This window comes from Aphelocoma coerulescens, chromosome 9 (assembly GCF_041296385.1).
Source record: "Aphelocoma coerulescens isolate FSJ_1873_10779 chromosome 9, UR_Acoe_1.0, whole genome shotgun sequence".
Taxonomy (NCBI): Eukaryota; Metazoa; Chordata; class Aves; order Passeriformes; family Corvidae; genus Aphelocoma; species Aphelocoma coerulescens.
Window position 1 is genome coordinate 17,509,048 of NC_091023.1, and position 16,652 is coordinate 17,525,699.

The 16,652-nt window shown below is 48.3% G+C and overlaps 2 protein-coding genes across 4 annotated transcripts in view; one reads left to right on the forward strand and one right to left on the reverse strand.

Annotated features, from left to right (window-relative positions):
* The window catches only part of PDE6D (phosphodiesterase 6D), a 34,791-nt gene extending 34,026 nt beyond the window's left edge, over positions 1 to 765 (reverse strand). The window contains exon 1 of the mRNA XM_069024602.1: positions 611 to 765. Coding sequence (XP_068880703.1) covers positions 611 to 660 — 50 coding nt within the window. The 5' untranslated portion in view covers positions 661 to 765. The remainder of the gene's footprint in view (positions 1 to 610) is intronic.
* A 4,577-nt stretch (positions 766 to 5,342) lies between these two features.
* COPS7B (COP9 signalosome subunit 7B) lies at positions 5,343 to 15,237 on the forward strand. 3 transcript variants are annotated; one of them, XM_069023985.1, is made up of 8 exons: positions 5,343 to 5,438; positions 7,376 to 7,551; positions 8,190 to 8,345; positions 8,727 to 8,802; positions 10,332 to 10,420; positions 11,006 to 11,208; positions 12,474 to 12,579; positions 13,882 to 15,237. In XM_069023985.1, exons 2-8 carry the CDS (start codon positions 7,390 to 7,392, stop codon positions 14,038 to 14,040), a joined length of 951 nt encoding a protein of 316 aa, XP_068880086.1. In that variant the 5' UTR covers positions 5,343 to 5,438; positions 7,376 to 7,389; the 3' UTR covers positions 14,041 to 15,237. The 3 variants fall into 3 exon arrangements, with proteins under 3 accessions (XP_068880086.1, XP_068880088.1, XP_068880087.1); XM_069023986.1 differs by lacking the exon at positions 5,343 to 5,438 and adding an exon at positions 5,540 to 5,759; XM_069023987.1 differs by lacking the exon at positions 8,190 to 8,345.
* The last annotated feature ends 1,415 nt before the right edge of the window (positions 15,238 to 16,652 follow it).

Below are 16,652 nucleotides of genomic sequence, written 5' to 3' on the forward strand. Positions count from 1 at the left end.
CTGCACAGAAAGGCATGTACACGCAGAATACGTCAGCAATAAAAGACACTGCACGACCAACACATGTGCCAGTACCTCACGGTATGACAAGGAACAAGGTGTTTAGTTGCTCCTGGACCTGACGACCAGGTATTTCCTTTCCAAGCAGAGGTGCTTAAGCGCAGGCCGGAGAGAAAGAGATCCTCCTAGCGCAGAGCTACTTCACCTGCCCTCTGTAAGCTGTCCTCGCTGCGGGCGGGGAGCTCCCACTGCCCAGGGCCGCCGCCCCCGGCCCAGCCCTTCTCAGCACCGGGCAGGGGCCGAAGGGGAGGTGGCCGCCGCCACCCTGCTGGGGACTTTGGCCGCCGGGACCCCCCCACCCACGGCACCCCACAGGGCAGAGACGGGACCCCGGCCCCGGCGTCAGGGGGGCTCCTTCCCTGTCCCCCCGCCCCAGTCGGCTCAGAGCCGGTCCCACCCCTAAGGGACCCTCCCGCCACCGCCGGAGTGCGGACGCCATTGAGAACCGCGTTGCCATGGCAACCCCCCTCCCGCCCCGGGGGCCTCGCCACAGTGGGGCGGCGATCCCCGCGCCCCCCGCGCCGCCTCACAGCCCCCGCACGGAGGATACAGCTTGAAGCCGCGGAGGATCTCCTTGGCCCGCTCGTCCGTGGCCGACATGGTCCTGCCGCGCCGCGGGCGGGCGGACGGGGCTGGGCCGGGCCTGGCGGGAGCGCGGCGGTGACAGCGGAGCCTCAGGACCCCCCGCCCCTCCCTCTCGCGCACCCGCCACTGCCCGGCGCAACCAACCCCAGCGGCCGCCCGCCGCCGCGCCGACCAATCAGCCGCTGCTGCTCCCTCCTCGCCCCGCTTTCTGGCATGTGAATGACAGCCCCAGTGACCAATCAGACAGCGCTCTCCCTCATTCAAGGGTGGGTGCGCAGCGGTCGCCCGGAGTCTTCGGTTGGGCCTGACGTGGCCGCGATGGAGGCGCCGCAGGGTGGCCGGGCAGGGGGAGCGGACGGTCCCCGGGCCCGGGAGGCCGCAGCGGGGAGCAGTCGAGGGAACGAGGAGCCGCCACGGGCCTGGCCAGCGCCCGCCGGGCGGCGGCCGAACGTCCCCGAGCCGCTGGAGCTCGGCTAGCGCTTCTCCCTGGGCAGTGGGGGTCCTACGGTTTCGTCTTTGGGGCTGCTCGGCGGAGCTCCACCCTTGGACTCGCGTGGTGCCGGGGATCCGGGTGCCCAGAGCCAGAGCAGCTTCTGCTGGAGACCTTCAAAACCCACCTGGACCAGTTCGTGTGTCATCTGCTCCAGGTGACCCTGCCTTGGCAGGGGGTTGGACTGGATGAACGCCAGAGGTCCGTCCCACACCTAACAATTCTGTGATTCTGCGTGTACCGAGGCCGGAGCCAACAGGACCAGCATTGTGGAGAAGGTTTAAAATAAATAGCGTGCTACCCCCCTGGAACAAAGGCAGCCTTCTTTGTGCTGCAAAAATTTGAATCACAGAGCAGTTTGAGTTGAAAGGGACTTAAAGACCATCCAGACTGGCCTCGAACACATCCAGGGATGGGGCATCTGCAGCTTCGCTACTGTGTCAGTGCCTCAGCACCCTCACAGTAAATAGTTTCATCCTTATATCTAATCTAAATCTTCCTTCTGTCATTTTGAAGCCATTCCCCTTGTTCTATCATTAGGTGCCCTTGTAAAAAGTCCCTCTCCAGCATTGTAGGACACCTTCAGGTACTGAAAGGCCTGAGTATGGTCACCCTGGAACCTTCTCTTCTTCAGACTGAACAATGCAAATTCTTTCAGCCTTTCCTCATAGGAGAGGTGCTCTAGCCCTCTAATCGTCTTCACGGCCTTTATGTTTGTGTAGCAGAGTCGATTGTGAGGGGAAAGTCTCGGGTTTGTTAGCACATCCCAGGACCCAGGCTGCTCTTTAACCTGAGCAAATTAACCCCTCTGTTAACAATCTGAGTGCAACTGATAAAAAGCATTAAGTCATGGTAAAAATAAAGGCAGCAGTTGTAACCCAGTCCTCAAAAGAGGATCAGTGAACAGTCAGGGTGCCATCAATACACTCATTCATGGCTCTACTTGCCTCCAAATCGGCCACTGTACAGAAGTGGAGAATGTGAGCATTAATAAAGGCTGCATTTAATGTATAAGGACAAGGCCACTGCCAGTATCACCAATAAGAGATCTTAATAATAAAAATAGGCAGCATTTATTTCCCTGATGTATGTGGTCCATGCTCAATTTCCCACCATCAGTTTAAGTGTATGAAGTTTTGAGTCTGGGCAGAGTGCCAGGGGTGAGCTGAGCAAATATATATGTTTTATTAAGAGTCCATCCTGGATTTTAGCTAGGCTGTGAAATTGCATGCTGTCTAAGGAGGAGGGACTAAAGATCACGAAGGAGAAAAGACTGACGAGGAGAAAAGGAGAGCAAGACAAAAGCAGACCTGAAAACGGCAGAAGCAAATGGTCATATGTAGGGGATGGGCCTGCCAGGAGGAAGTAGGACATACTGGTTTGCAGAAGTCATAAGGAACTCAATCCTGCCTCTGTTCAGGCTCCTCAGAGATGAAGGAGCCAGAGACCAAATGGATCTCATGGCAAGGAGCTCTTGCAGCTTTGAGGGGATTCTCTAGCACAGGGGTAGGGGTGTTTGTGGAGCTTTGAGTTGGAGCCTTTGTATTTCCTGGCCAAGTCTCAAAATTCCCCAATTCACCTTGCTGTGCAGGGAAGCACAGGCTTCTCATTTATGAGCTTGAAAATCACAAAAGAGCTCGTGGCTGAAGTGTGAAGCTCTTGTGACTAGTGCAGGGCCAAGCAGCAGTGGAACAAGTGACAGCACAACTCAGAGTGGCAAAAACCCTGGGATCTCTCAACATCCCTGGGCTGCATTAACACAAACAGCACTCTTGAGCACATCATCTTAAAAATCTGCTTGCAAGAAAGTTGCTGCAAATCCCTCTATCCCTTGGTGCCACCTGGAACTGAAAACTTTTCCTTCACATCTCTGGCAGGTGTGGCAGTTTCTGAGCTGCCACTGCAGGTGAGAAGATGCTTCCAGCCTGCTTTCTGCTTCTCCAGCAGCTGTTCTCTCAAGGTGCAGGTAAAGGACCTGGTGTTTCTGCAGAGCAGCATAACTGGGAGATAGTTTAATAAACTGGAGCTTCCTCCCACCCCACCCCTGACAGAAGAGGTTGTACAACTTCACATCTACAACCACCCAGACATCACTCCTTGTGAGGCTGAGATGAGGGTCCAGCAAGCAGCTTAGTCCCTGGATCCTGGGAAAGAAAGAGTTTGGAAACTTTTCAGTAGGGCCTGGGAGCTCCCCTCACCGTGCTCTGGAGGTGTGTGCTGGCAGCTGCAGGAGTCTGAAGGCTGGAAGGAAGGAGCATGAATGGATGAAGCATGGTGGAAGCACACACAGGTGAGTAATGAAAGATAAGGAAAAATATAAGACACAAAAGTATTTTCACTGTTGGCCCTCTCCATGGTGAGGCCAGGTGTCCTCAAAGTCTGGGGGTCCAGGACCCCACTGCTTGGGGACATTACTCTGGCAATGCAGGGAAAGAAGGGGAAATAAGGTGAATTATCTGCTGCGTAAAAGGGACCTGGACTGCAGAATCACAAGGGGAAGAGATGGGGCGAGTCAAGAGATAATACCAACATTAAAAGATAAAATGGATTAACATCTCCTGGCACACAGAGAGCTGCGTGGGTGGAGCAGGAGGTTGCAATAGCTGTTTAAAAGGGAATGAGACAGCTGGACATCCACATATTTTTCCTCTTAAAAAAAAATCTATCCCAAAAGCTGAGCTTAGCTGATGCTGTCCTCCAAAGTCCAGGTTGGGAGGTGTCAGGACAGGCACTCCTGGCTGACCTACATGGGGCTAACAGCTGATTTTTACCCACAGGCTCTAGCAAAAGGTTGCAAAACCAATCCATGGAAAATAGCTCACAATCATATATTTCTATTTCAGCCTGGCATTTGAGCTTTAATGACTGTTGGGAAAAAGGAGGCCACACTCTGCTTATCCAAAGCAACTGTTCCAGCGTGTCTGCAGGACAACAGGAACTGTGAGGAAGGGCCTGGTTAGGATGTGATTAAAGAGGTAATTCTCCCTCCCTGTGCAGATGAGAGCTAAGTGTGGCTTAAGTAAATTACTGACTGGCTTGTTATAGCCCTGGCTGAGTTCCCTTGTTGTGCAGGGCCTGGTTTTTTACATCCAATTTGCTTTGAAGCCCAGAGCGTCACAACAGCATTCCAACACCTGCATCTCTGCACTTGTCTGACACCCCTTCTCTGATGGATGATGGGACCCTAGGGACCTGCTGTAGATGGCTCTGAGACACAGGCCAAGCCCCATCAGTTTCCCTAATAGTTTCTGATGTTCATTCCTTGAAAGCTCCCCCCTCCTGACTGTGCTGGTCCATGATTTGATCTTCAGGGACTTGCTGACAAAGTCAGAAGCACTTTGCTCTCAGCTGAAGGATTTTTAACAGAAGAACATTTTATTCACAACATGACATGGATGAGCCTACACACCCTCAATTCCCTCTTTTTTCCACCCTTGTTGTGATACCCCTTCAGCTGTCTTTTGGCTCCTGATCTATGCCCTGGGGAAGATCTTAACCCTTCCAGCTCCGTCCCAGCCAGAGCTCTGCCCTTCGGTATATCATTTGTATGGGCCATTTTTCTATGGAGTTTAAAATCACTTCTATCACCCCGTGGTCTTCACCCCATCTCTTGGTATTTCCCAGGAGGATTGTCCTGAGAGGCTCAGCTGGTAGAATCATAGAATATCCTGAGTGGGAAAGGGACTCACAAGGATAATCGAGCCTAACTCCCGTCCTTGCACAGGACATCCCCAAGAATCCCACCATGTGCCTGAGAGTGTTGTTCAAACACTCCTTGAGCTCTGCCAGGCTTGGGGCTGTGATCACTTCCCTGGGGAGTCTGTTCCAGTGTCCCGTGCAACCATTCAATTTAATAATGGCTCCACTTCTAATGACGAAGTGGACTTACAACAGCGGCCCTTTGCACGAGTTATTTTGGGATGCACACTCACGTGAAGAGGCCACAGGACTTCATATCCCCAAAAAGGGAGGCAGGAATTTTACTTGCTTATGCTGGAACAGCTGCTCGGGACCCAGCGGAGCAGCTGTTGTAGCACAAGCAGATGAACCTTGCTCCATGGGCTGCTGGACCATGGCTCTATAGCTGCACACCAAGCCCGCCGTCCCCATCCCGGTATCCCGGGGATGCCGGGTCGCAGTTCCTGGTCCTGGTGGCCGCGGGACCGGGCGGAACGTTCGGCGCGGCCCTTGCGTTCCGGGGGGGAAGGAGCCGCGCGCGGACACCGGCGCCGCCATCATGGCGGCCTGAGGCGCGGCGGGTTCGGCGCCGGGAGCGGCGGGACGGGAGGCCGGGAGCGGAGAGGTAATGCCGGGGCTGGGAGAAGCCTCCCGGGGACAAGGGCGGCGGTGAGGCATCCCCGGCAAATCACCTCCTGCTGCAGGGCTCGGCCCGGTCGTTGGGGCCGAGGGTTCTGCCAGGGGTCTGGGGGGAACGGGAGGGCCGGGAAACCCTCGCGTTCCTGCTGCGGGGTGTGCGGGCCGCTTCCCGCCCTGAAACTCCCTGAGGTACCTCAGCGAGGCCTGACCGGGAGCGAAGCCCCGTTTGTTCCCCTACTTGGGCTGTTGTTACCTTTAGACAAGCTACGTTGGAGTGTCTGCTGTATTTCAGTCACTTCTCACCAGGGTAAGTCGGTTGTGGAAGCAGCGAGGTATTCCTGGTGACGCGGGTGTGCACACAGGTTGCAATAGCACCGCAGTTGTCCGAAGGTTTACTTGGAAAGGGGAAGAGAATTGGCATTCCTTTCCAGCCGGGGCATGGATACTGCGAGCCAGTCTTTTGTAATCTCATACATCAGCGTGTGGTTTGATTACCTGTGAGGGAGGACAATAGAACTGTGAAATCTGAATCTCATTCCCAGCACAGTCAATTCATATTCTCTCCTGAGGAAATTGTCCTCTCTGTGTGTTTCTTCCTTGTGAGCAGAGAGAGCAGCACTGATGTGTTAGGCAGCCACACTGACTGTTCCTGTATTGCAGGGATTTCCCGGTCAGAACTGAGGTGCTGTTCAGCCAGGCTGCACTTGTGCCTCTGATGGAAAGAACCCCAAAGAGACTTTGAGGGCTGAGATATCTCTAGTGGAGAGTGTTAAAGGTTGCCCAGTGCAGTTGAGACCATTTGTACCTGCAGGTGTAAGAGAACAGAGTAAAGTGTATTTTTAGAAGTTGACTAATACAGGAAGCTGTCTGGGGTGCCTTCACAAGCCTTAATTTGGTTAGGCCTGGTGAAACAGCGAAACCCCTGTATGACTGTGCTCCCCCACAAGGGTGCATGTGGGCCCAGTGGTCACACAGAACCAGACAGGTTCTCTACTCTTGGGTTCTCTGGTGTTTGGTTTTCATGACCAGAGTAAAGGTTATACCCTCTGCTTGATAATTATCCCATACAAACAAACCTCCCTTATCTGGTAAGTTCTTTGTTTGGTTTCTGAATAACATGCTTGGAACGTTTTGTCTTAGTTGTTTGTAAACAAACAGCTCATTTTGTGGAACTTGTTAATAAATAGTGGTTTACATTTCAAAAGCAACATGTTGGTGCTGGGAGACAACATGCACACCAGAAATGTCAGGCAGCAGCTGAAGACAAAGACCTCTCTTTACAGGGACTTAAATAGAGCCTTTGTAAAAGGGTATTTTTATCACTTACGCTTTCCAGTTAACCCAAAACACTTGAACTGTACAGTGCAGACTGGGGAGCTGCTTCCAGGACACAGTTCTTTTTGCCTTTTGGGTTCAGAAAGCAGTGGGAATTATGGATACACACTGTATCAATAGTCAAAGGAGCAGGTGGGATGTGTGGGCATGCAGTGTGGATCAGTCCTTCACAGGGAATTATGTTAGTTGCTGGTTTGGAGCTGTGTAATGAGGAAGGAGGAAGTCAATCAAGTGTATCAATAAGAATCTTTAGAGTTGGCATTATTTGGCAGCATCACTAGAAGGAAAAATCTGAAAACAGCAAGAAATCTAAACTCTTGTCCTACAAGAAAGGATCTGCAAGAGCAGATCCTTTTAGGGAACTGATCAGACAGAAATTTTTTTCGGATACTGTGTGAATAATTTTTGCTCCTCAGCTAAATCAGCAGTTGAACCTGCTGGGTTTCTGGCTTGTCCCCTGAATGTTGAAGAAAAGCCTGGCTCTGCTGACACTGAAATGTTGCTATGCTGAGCACCTTCTGGTCCACTGCCAGGCAGAACTCGGCAGAGGAGAAAGGATGTGTTAATATTATGTTCTTTTACTGACAGATTGAAAACCTAGAATGGCAGGAGAACAGAAGCCATCCTGCAATCTTCTAGAGCAGTTTATTTTACTAGCCAAAGGTACGAGTGGCTCAGCTCTGACTGCTCTCATAAATCAAGTGCTGGAAGCTCCTGGGGTTTATGTCTTCGGAGAGCTGTTGGAGTTAACAAATGTGCAAGAGGTAAGAGTTGAGTTTTTATTCTAATGCCCCTTCTGCACTACCAGTATAAGGGATCCCCAGAAGTTTCCACAGGCAGCCTGTGAGTGAAATTGTTGCCAGGAGGGCCTGGTGCAACTTACCTAGGTTGAGAGATGTTTTTGTATAATTGAGTGACCTTGCTTTTGCCTGTATATGTTAGGTGTTAAAGAATACCTATATAAAGCTTTGCTACCTTAAGGCAATTGCTAACACAGCAAAAACCTGGCAGCAGCACAGTAGCAGTTTTAAGAAGGCATTTTGCCAGCCAACAAGGAAAAAATCCTTTTCTACTCCTTTACTGTCCTGGAAAGCAGAACTTCAATGCTCTCCAAAAGTCTTTGTGAACAGATGTCTAGTGTATCAGGCCTGGGTGGCAACCAAATCCAGACGATTTCAAACCAAGGTGGAAAGTAAGTTCCAGAGCTTTTGCTGAGAATGCGTTGCCAGTCCTGGCCTCTACTACAATGAAGGAATCTAAGTTGAGTATCTCTGCAGCTGGAGTAACACAGTGTACAGCAAGTTTGGCTTTCCAGACAGGCTCTTAAATATGCCTAAAAGTGCCTCAAGGGTTATTTAGCATCAAATCACAAGTACTGTTTTTTTCCTGGATTTGTGTGCAGCTAATGGTATTAAAAACCCAATCAATAAAAATCACTGCTTGGTGCTGCCGGTATTCCAGTGAAGTGTTTGCAGGCAAGAGAAGAGCTGTTACCTTAAATGCACTCAAGTTACAGTGTCCCAGCTTGCTTTGCTTTGAAGATGTGGTGGCTCTGCAGGTAAGCTGTCCTAGCTTTCACAGGATGCTTAACAAGCCATCATCATTGCCTGCTTGCTTATCACCTGATGAGAGGAGCTGGCCCTGTAGGTTGTCAACTGAAGTTAAAATTTGCTTTTTCCTTTTACCTCCCAAGATGCCACAAAGCACTTGACAGTCCAAACTGGAGTTAAGTTCCAGTGCATAGAAATGGCTGGATCATCTTGACTAGATCTAAAACTGCTGAAATTTGCTGCTCCTGAGGCCTTAGAAGGGGTCCAGCTTGGATAATTGCTTTTCTGGGTACTGCTTGTCCTGTGCTGACATAAACCATTCTCTGGAGAAGTTGCCTATCAGGGTTGTGTTGACCATGTTATGTGACATTTCTTTTCTCCCCATCCAGCTTGCTGAGGGGTCTAATGCTGCTTATTTCCAGCTGCTGAACCTGTTTGCGTACGGAACGTACCGGGACTATGTAGGTAAGAGACTGCTGCCCATTTGCAGAGTGTGGGACTGGGTCACCCTTTAAGATTGTCAGAGGCAATTCTTGGCTTTCTTGGATGCCTGGTGTGGTATGGCTGGGTGAAAGTATCCAGGAACAGAACTTGCTTAGGAGGAGGAGAATTGTCTGTAGGGCACCTGGGTCATGTCTGCTTTTTAGTTGCTAAAAATGAAAGGAAGGGCTAGAGACTACAGTGTGTTACTGGTTTGGGTGGGACTGCAGCGCTAGGTTGAGCTGGTCTGCAGCAGAATTCATTGACGTGCACAGGCCACTTACTTGTGCGGAGAGCAATTCCAGACATCTCTTATGGAAATTTAGATGACACTAGCTATGGAAACTGCAGAAAACTTAGACAAAATTGTTCTGCATTATGTGTAAAAACTTATATGCTTTGTGAGATAACCTTTTATTCCATGACAGCATTGCAGAAACAAAATGAATAATTTCTTAGCTAAAATACAAGTCGAAATAATGACTTTTATACAGCTTTAGAAAGACTATGTGTGAATCATCTTTGTATCTGTTGAAATGTGCTTTTATCTCTGGTGCTTATGCTTCCATTCTGCTACAATTTAATGCTTCATTTGTGGGTAGCAGCTTCATCCAGACCATTACAGAGTGTGACAAATAATTCTGTCTTACTGCTGGTTCTCTGTGTGGTGGATAAGCTATCTAGTTCCTGTAAGGAGAAGTGGCATCTGTAAATGCAAGGACTGGAAATTCCAGTGTCTGTGAAGCAACATGAGCCTCATGAATTCTGTGACTGATTAGAGGATGTGTTTGCTGTCCATGGCTCTTGTGTCAGAGCATGTGACAGCACCGTCCATTCTTCCTTTTCTAGTGAAGAAAGGGGGAAAAGCAGTCAAAATGTAGAGTATTGGATGAGGTGGGATGGATGGGAGAACTTGAGTGGCCCTGAAACACTAATTTCCATTAAAGTAGATATTTTAAAGAGTTTCTTAGCTTTGGAGAGCTGCCAGTTTCCTTTCTCTTTTTAAATATTAATGAGGCACATGGATCTTATACAGTGACAGTGTGGCCATCTAGATTAATGATTTCTCCTCTCTCTTCCTCAGCCTGGTACTTTAAATTTTGCAGCTCCTCAGAGAAGTAAAACCAGCTGTATTTGCAACCAGATCAGCAAAGGGGGAAGATTTTTTTCTGTCAGCTTGTTAATGAAATAAAAATTACTTGGTAGAAACAAAGCCATTGACCAACTGTTTTGGCAGGGCACCAGTTGTGAATTACCTTGTAATTCCAGAACCAGAATTGCTAAAGAAGCAGAGAGGAATGGAATTGCCAAGTTGCTCTTAACTTTTCCCCTTCTCTCCCTGGGTATGCCAATTTGTCTGCAGCAGCAGCGCGCTCTGTTCAGCAGCACCCACATTAGCTGGAGGTGTTCAGTCTTTCACGGTGTAGTGTAGCATAACTAGCCTGAAGTTCTGCAGCCTAGATTATGTGATTTTCAAAGTAAAGTCCTGAATCCTGTCTTTTTGACATTAACAGCAAACAAAGATAACCTGCCTGAATTAACAGTGACTCAGAAGAACAAACTGAAACACTTGACGATCGTAAGCCTGGCTTCCCGAATGAAGGTAAAGTGCGTGGGGTGTGACAGCTGTTGTCTTTTTTTTTTTGTTTAGAAAATGGCATCCATTCCAGAGCACTGAAGTTGTATCAGACTGCATGGGTACTCACAGAAAAATCCTGTACTGCTAAAGTACCTGTAGGGTACAGTGTTCTCTCCTGGTGCATTTGGGATATTATCTTAGTGGACTTCCATGGATGAAGTGTGGGCGGTGTCTGAACTGATGTACAGATTGGTCAGGAAGGTCTGGAAACTTTGTATGGCATTTTTCACTGCTGGAGATTGAGAATCATTCTTAAAAACACTGATGTTTTGTTCTAGAGAAAATTAAGCAGCACTCTTTTAATTTCTTCTACAATCCCATTTACCTTTTTTCTTCTAGAATGTGCTATGCCAAAGCTTCAGGAATTACCAGAGTTGTGTCAGAATATTTCATAGCCTTGCAAGCATTTGTTCTGCCATGATCAGTCACTGCTGCACCTGCCGGTCAAAGTGTGGGATACAATAAACATTTGAGTCTCGACCTTCTGAGACTTAGCCATTCATTTTGGCTCTAGGACTGTTAACTTATTCTTGGTCTTACTGTTTTTAGTGCATTCCCTATTCTGTGTTGCTGAAGGACCTGGATATGAGGAATCTGAGGGAGCTGGAAGATCTCATTATTGAAGCGGTTTATACAGATATTATCCAAGGGAAGTTGGATCAACGAAACCAGGTGTTAGAGGTGGATTTTTGTATTGGCAGAGACATTCAGAAGAAGGACATCAGTAACATTGTCAAAACACTCCAGGAATGGTGAGGCAGTCTCTCCACCCTCCTTGTTCCTTGTACATAGCTTGTCCTGTTTTTCCCCTCAGAGTTTCAAGTGCTGGCTCAATTTCACCATGTTCCATTAATCAGGAGTCTTGTGCTATAACTAGACACTTGGAGGAGGAGTCTGTTGGGCAAGTTTTCCAAGATCCCATCTGGGATTCAATTTGTATTATGTATCAAGCCAAACTGTACCACATTGTGAGCTTCTGCTCTCACTGTAGCTTTTACATGGCAGAGCCCCAGTGAGGAGTCGAGGACTTTTTGCAGAAAGAGGTGCCAAACTGGACTCATGGCTCTGTGGTAGGAACTGCTCCACCTTTGTACTGCAACACTTGATAATGAAGACAGAAGTGTTACTTTTCAGCCTTTTTTCACTGTGTTGACAACTGTGTGGGCAAATTCCAGAGAATCACAGCTCTTTGGATGGGATGTCTTCAAGTTTGAAATTTCAGGTGGCTTTGTCTTCTCTTTGTTCCTGCAAATGCAGCCTGTCTGCAGCTGTAGTGGGACTATGGTATTATCTCTTGTACTTTTGCCAGGAAGCTGTTTCTCATATTTTTGTAAGATTCCCTTCCCACCTAAAGAAATTCCCTCATAGACTGTGGAGCCCATGGCAGGTCCTGAGTTGCCTGGGAATTGCTTCCTAGTTGCTATGGTAATGAGTGCATGAAAAGTAATTAAACTGCTGGGCAAATATGCTGTCCTGTGGTGGGGGCAGGTTTTTTGCTTCTCTGCTCCAACTCCCTCAGTCCCATCATGGTGGGAGGGCTCTGGCAACTTCCAGGACCTTGCAGCATTGTTTGGAAGGTAACAGCGAAGCCACTGCCAATTCCGTTTTTGTCTGCTCCAGTTCTGAGTTCCATGCTGAGTGCTCTTGTCATTTGAACACTTAACAGGACGGAAGATTATCTCAATATTACTTTTTTCTTTAATTTTAAAATTTTACATTTAAATACTGTGTTGCATCCTGTTTAAGCTGTAATTCTGACTGAAAAGGCAGATGAAAGTGCATTGAACCTGCACTTACTCTTTGATGGTAAGAGTAACACAGACTCTCTAGAGAATGCTGAGAAATGCATCGAGTACACAGCAAAGCTTTTTCTTGCCAGCTTTTTGCAACTCTAAGCAGGAAGTATAATTTTAATAATCTCTTAAACTTTTAGATGAGCGTGACTTTTCAGATTGCCTGATTGAGCTGCTCCAAAGAGAACGTGTAAACATTGTTTGACATCGTTTGTATCTTGCAGGTGCGATGGTTGTGAAGCAGTTCTTTTAGGAATTGAGCAGCAGGTACTTAGAGCCAACCAGTACAAAGAGAACCATCACCGAACTCAGCAGCAGGTAGAGATGGAGGTGGGTACAGAGTCATCTCAGGCCTCTGTGCTGTTGGATAAACGTTTGTTTGCTGAAGGAAATAATCTGGTAATGCCTGGTTGATGGTCACAGCTTTCAGAAGAAGGCTAGCAATCATGCAAATCAGGCGTGGGGTAGGAAGAAAACACATCTGCTTCTGAGTGCTAGTGAGACCACAAACATCAAATTTGCCCACTCTGAGCAGATTGGAAGTTTTTTTAAATACATTTAGGCTAGGTGACTGCACTAATTGTGGTTTCCTGTATTGATTAACTAGCAAAACTGTATTTTTACTACAGTTCTTCGTTGCAATTCTGTTCCTTTCATACAAGTCGGGCGGGAAGTCAAAAACATTTCTCTTTGTTAAACCTGGAAGTGTAGTTAACAAAAATGTCTGGAGTCTGAATTGCTTTTACAAGAAGTGCCCGCGGCAGCTCCCCCGGGGTCGGCCGGCCCTGGCGCGCTCCCGCCGTTAGGTGGCAGCACGAGCCCGCGGTCCAGCCCGGCCGTGCGCCCGAGCCTCGGCTACGGCCGCTGGGAAGGTGGGGATGGGCCTCCCGAGACGCTGCATCAGGGGTTATCAGCCCTGCCAGGTTTATGTGTGCATCTCCTTGGCGGCTTGATCGGCATCCAGAGCACATTTGGTTTGCCAGATGCCTTTGGCTTGGAGTCAGGCACACCTGACTCCCAGACCTTGGGGGTTTTTTTAAAGTTTGCTGAGTATATTTGTGGTGAGCCCTACAGAGTTCCAGGGGACAGAGGATGGTGCTTAGTGCTGTATCTCTCCTTTTCAGCCAGAGTAGCAGAAACATTACTGCTGCTTCCCACAAAACCAATTTCTGTTCCTGCTTCTTAGCAAATACCTGTGTCTCACACGGCCAGCTAGCACAAATGGCATTTCTTCTTTTTGAGTTCTGTCCTGAGAGTAAATTTTTCTTTCACTGTCTCCTTTGCCCTTCCTGCTTCTGGCCAACAGAATGGTAGGATGGCTCCCTTCTGCACCAAGGCAGTAGTAGGTCTCTCCAGCCAGACAGAAGGGTGGTACAGTATTGTACCATTGTCTCTTAAGCAAAAAAGTAACCCCTAGTTATTCCAGACTGGAAATACTATCAGTTCTGTCTGTAAGTGAGGATGAAACATTACCTTTATTAAACTCAAATGCAGAGCATGTTACTGCTGGGAGAATCTCTTTTATAATCTCCACTTGTATACTCCAGGGGGTTTTCAGTATGTTTATGAACAGAGTGTCTGCTGTGAGGGGAGGAAGAAGCAGGTGCTGATTCACTCTCTCTTCTTGGCCAGGTCACAAACATAAAGAAAACATTAAAAGCTACAGCCTCGTCATCGGCACAGGAGATGGAGCAGCAGCTGGTAGAGCGAGAGTGCCCTCCACACACAGAACAAAGGCAGCCCACAAAGAAGATGTCCAAAGTCAAAGGGCTGGTCTCCAGCCGTCACTAGAACATACCATCTAAATGTCATTCGGTTAGGAATGACAACAGGAGGAGCAAAAAGGGCCTGCGTCTCCTTTTTCAGTGGGTTCTGGGCCAGTCCCTTCCTGGCTGGCAAGTAAAAGCCCTGTTTGAATACAGCTCCCAGTTAGCAGCACCTGGCTAAGTTACACTGTGCAGCCCTTATGAGTTTTCAGGGTGTACCTGTTCTGGTCCTGTCAAGAGGGACTTTAAAGAAAGGGACTAACCAAAAGGGGCAGGAAAAAACCAAAATATCTGTGGACCGTTTTGCTCCCTCCCAGCTAGTTTCATTGCTGCTTAACCTTGAGGAAGCTGCTGTACTAAATCAGATCATGGGAGAGCTATAGCAAGCATCTGAATCCCAGGGTTGAAGTGTGGCTACCAAAGCCAGGCTGGGAGCGAGGAAGCCATCAACACAGATCTTTTCATTCCCAAAGGGATTGCAGGAAGGTTTCTAGGCCAGGAACTGCTTTACATGGAAGTCTTCAGCCTTTCCACTACCCCTGTCTATTTTAAACTGGGGTGAAATTCACACTACCTCGCTCTGTGAAGATGAGTTCCAGTGCTGGGCTGTTTACTTAACTGTCTGTTTACTGCCCTTACTAAACCCTTTAATCTCTCACAGATTTAAAGCACTGTTCTGCATCTCTGAGGCATCAGTACAATAAGGAGGAAGCAGGCTGCCCTTTCACACAGTCCTTGCAGGTGGTTAGGGGCATGCTAGAAACTGTTCCTCCTGAATGGGATGTGACCTCCCAGAGCTGCTTGTGAGTTGTTTCCCCCATTGATTACCTTCAAAGGGTAATGCATTCGCTCTTCCTTGGATGCTGGCAACAGTGGGAGAGGAGCCTGTTTGTCATCGAGGCAGGCTGGTGGCCCAGGACCCACTGGCAGGGGTCGCAGCAGCATCCCCTTGCTGAAGCAATGGACTTGACTAGTCTTTCTGAATTTTGAACACTTTCAGGTTGTATTTTCCTCCCCTTTTTTTTTTTTTTTTGTACATTGTTGTGAATCTAAAGCATTTCAGCCTTTGTTTTGTGGGGTTTTTTTGTATTTGTTACAAACTAACTTTGGGTGATTTGCACCTAGTTTGGCAAGATGTGGGGTTTTTTTTAAGGGGGAGGCATTGGAACAGCAATTCATAAAAAAGCACATTTTAGAAAAAAAATTAAAAATGCTGATTTAATGTCAGAGTCTGGAGTCTTGACTTTGAGGCTGTTTTAGGCTTGTTGTCCAATGGCACTTGTTCACTTTAGCATTCATTTGATTCTTGGTGTATGTTGACCGAAGGTCTGACTGATCTCCCTGATGCATCTGGGAGACAGGGAAGCCTTTTCACATTTTGTCAGTAGTTTGTCTTTGCCCAGATTTATGCAGAAGGATCTGTGGCAAAGCTGGTAGCTGAGCCCCGTGTCCTGAGCCTAAACAGCTGTGATGCCTAGTTATGGGAGGTTTGTAGTTGTGTTCTGTCTTAGGCCAGTCAGTTCCTTCCTTTGGGTCTAGCAGAGTGCTGCTTTGTAGTTTGGCCCCTGCATTTCACTTCTGTAAAGAAGCAGGCAGGGGAGCTGTTTAAGCAGAGGACTGTGACAATGCTCCAGTCCTGCAGCCAGCTGTCACCTGCGCTTGCTTGTGCAACGCACGTGCCTTTTTCTTATTGCTACCAGGACTCTTTGCCATCTGCATTTGCAGTCCTCAGTCACAGGACTTGCTCACTTGTGAAAGTGAATCCCTCTCCTTTTCTTCTCCTGCAGTGCAGGCACACCAGCTTCTAATCTGGAGAGGAAGATCTAAATACCCTCCCTCCAGCTTCCTCTGGGTCAAGTCCCAAAAACTTCTGATTCTGGTCAGGCTTCTGACTCTTTACGAGCTCTCCCTCCCCCTAGACATGCAACAAGGATGTTAAGTGGATAAGCCCAGAGCATGAAGCCTTCACCAGTAGCTCATGGGAACTGCTTCCCAAGCAGTGGCAGTATTAGCTCCTGTTTCAGCTTCTCCCAGTGTTTAGCTGGCAGCTTCTCAGGAGGTGCAGGTGGACTTTGTGTCCCCAAGTCTGTGATGGAGATGGACTGGGTCTGTTTCTGGCTTGCTGCATGGACAGCTGTAACATGCTGGTCATCCAGTTCCTCACTGGATTTGACTAGTGAAGAGATCCTCTATGGTCCTCTTTCCTTTCCATTTTTAATACCAGTCCTGCAAAGAGGCAGGAGGAATACAAATGCCTTTGGGAATCATTTTAGCCCCTCATCAGGCTACAGTCTGCTGAGGAAGTAGATGTGAGTTTGGCACCCTTGGTGTTTATTCCCTGCCAGTTACAGGAGTCACATTAGTTTGCTGATGCTTCTTTAGTGGTTGGAAGTTTATGAGTTTGTTCTTATGTTTTTGCTGTTCTCAAAGCCTGGCTGGGGGTGAGGATCTTATTTATGCTTTGGTTCACATTGCCTTTGATCAGCAGAGCAGCAAGGGAGGAAATAGCACTTGGAATAAAGTGCTGTCCCATGTCTGATGGTGACAGAGGATGGAGAAGGGACTGGGGTATTGGAGGGGATGGAGCTGTTTGCATGTTTGGCTTTCCTGTTATGCCAGTGAAGGGCTTGGTGCTGC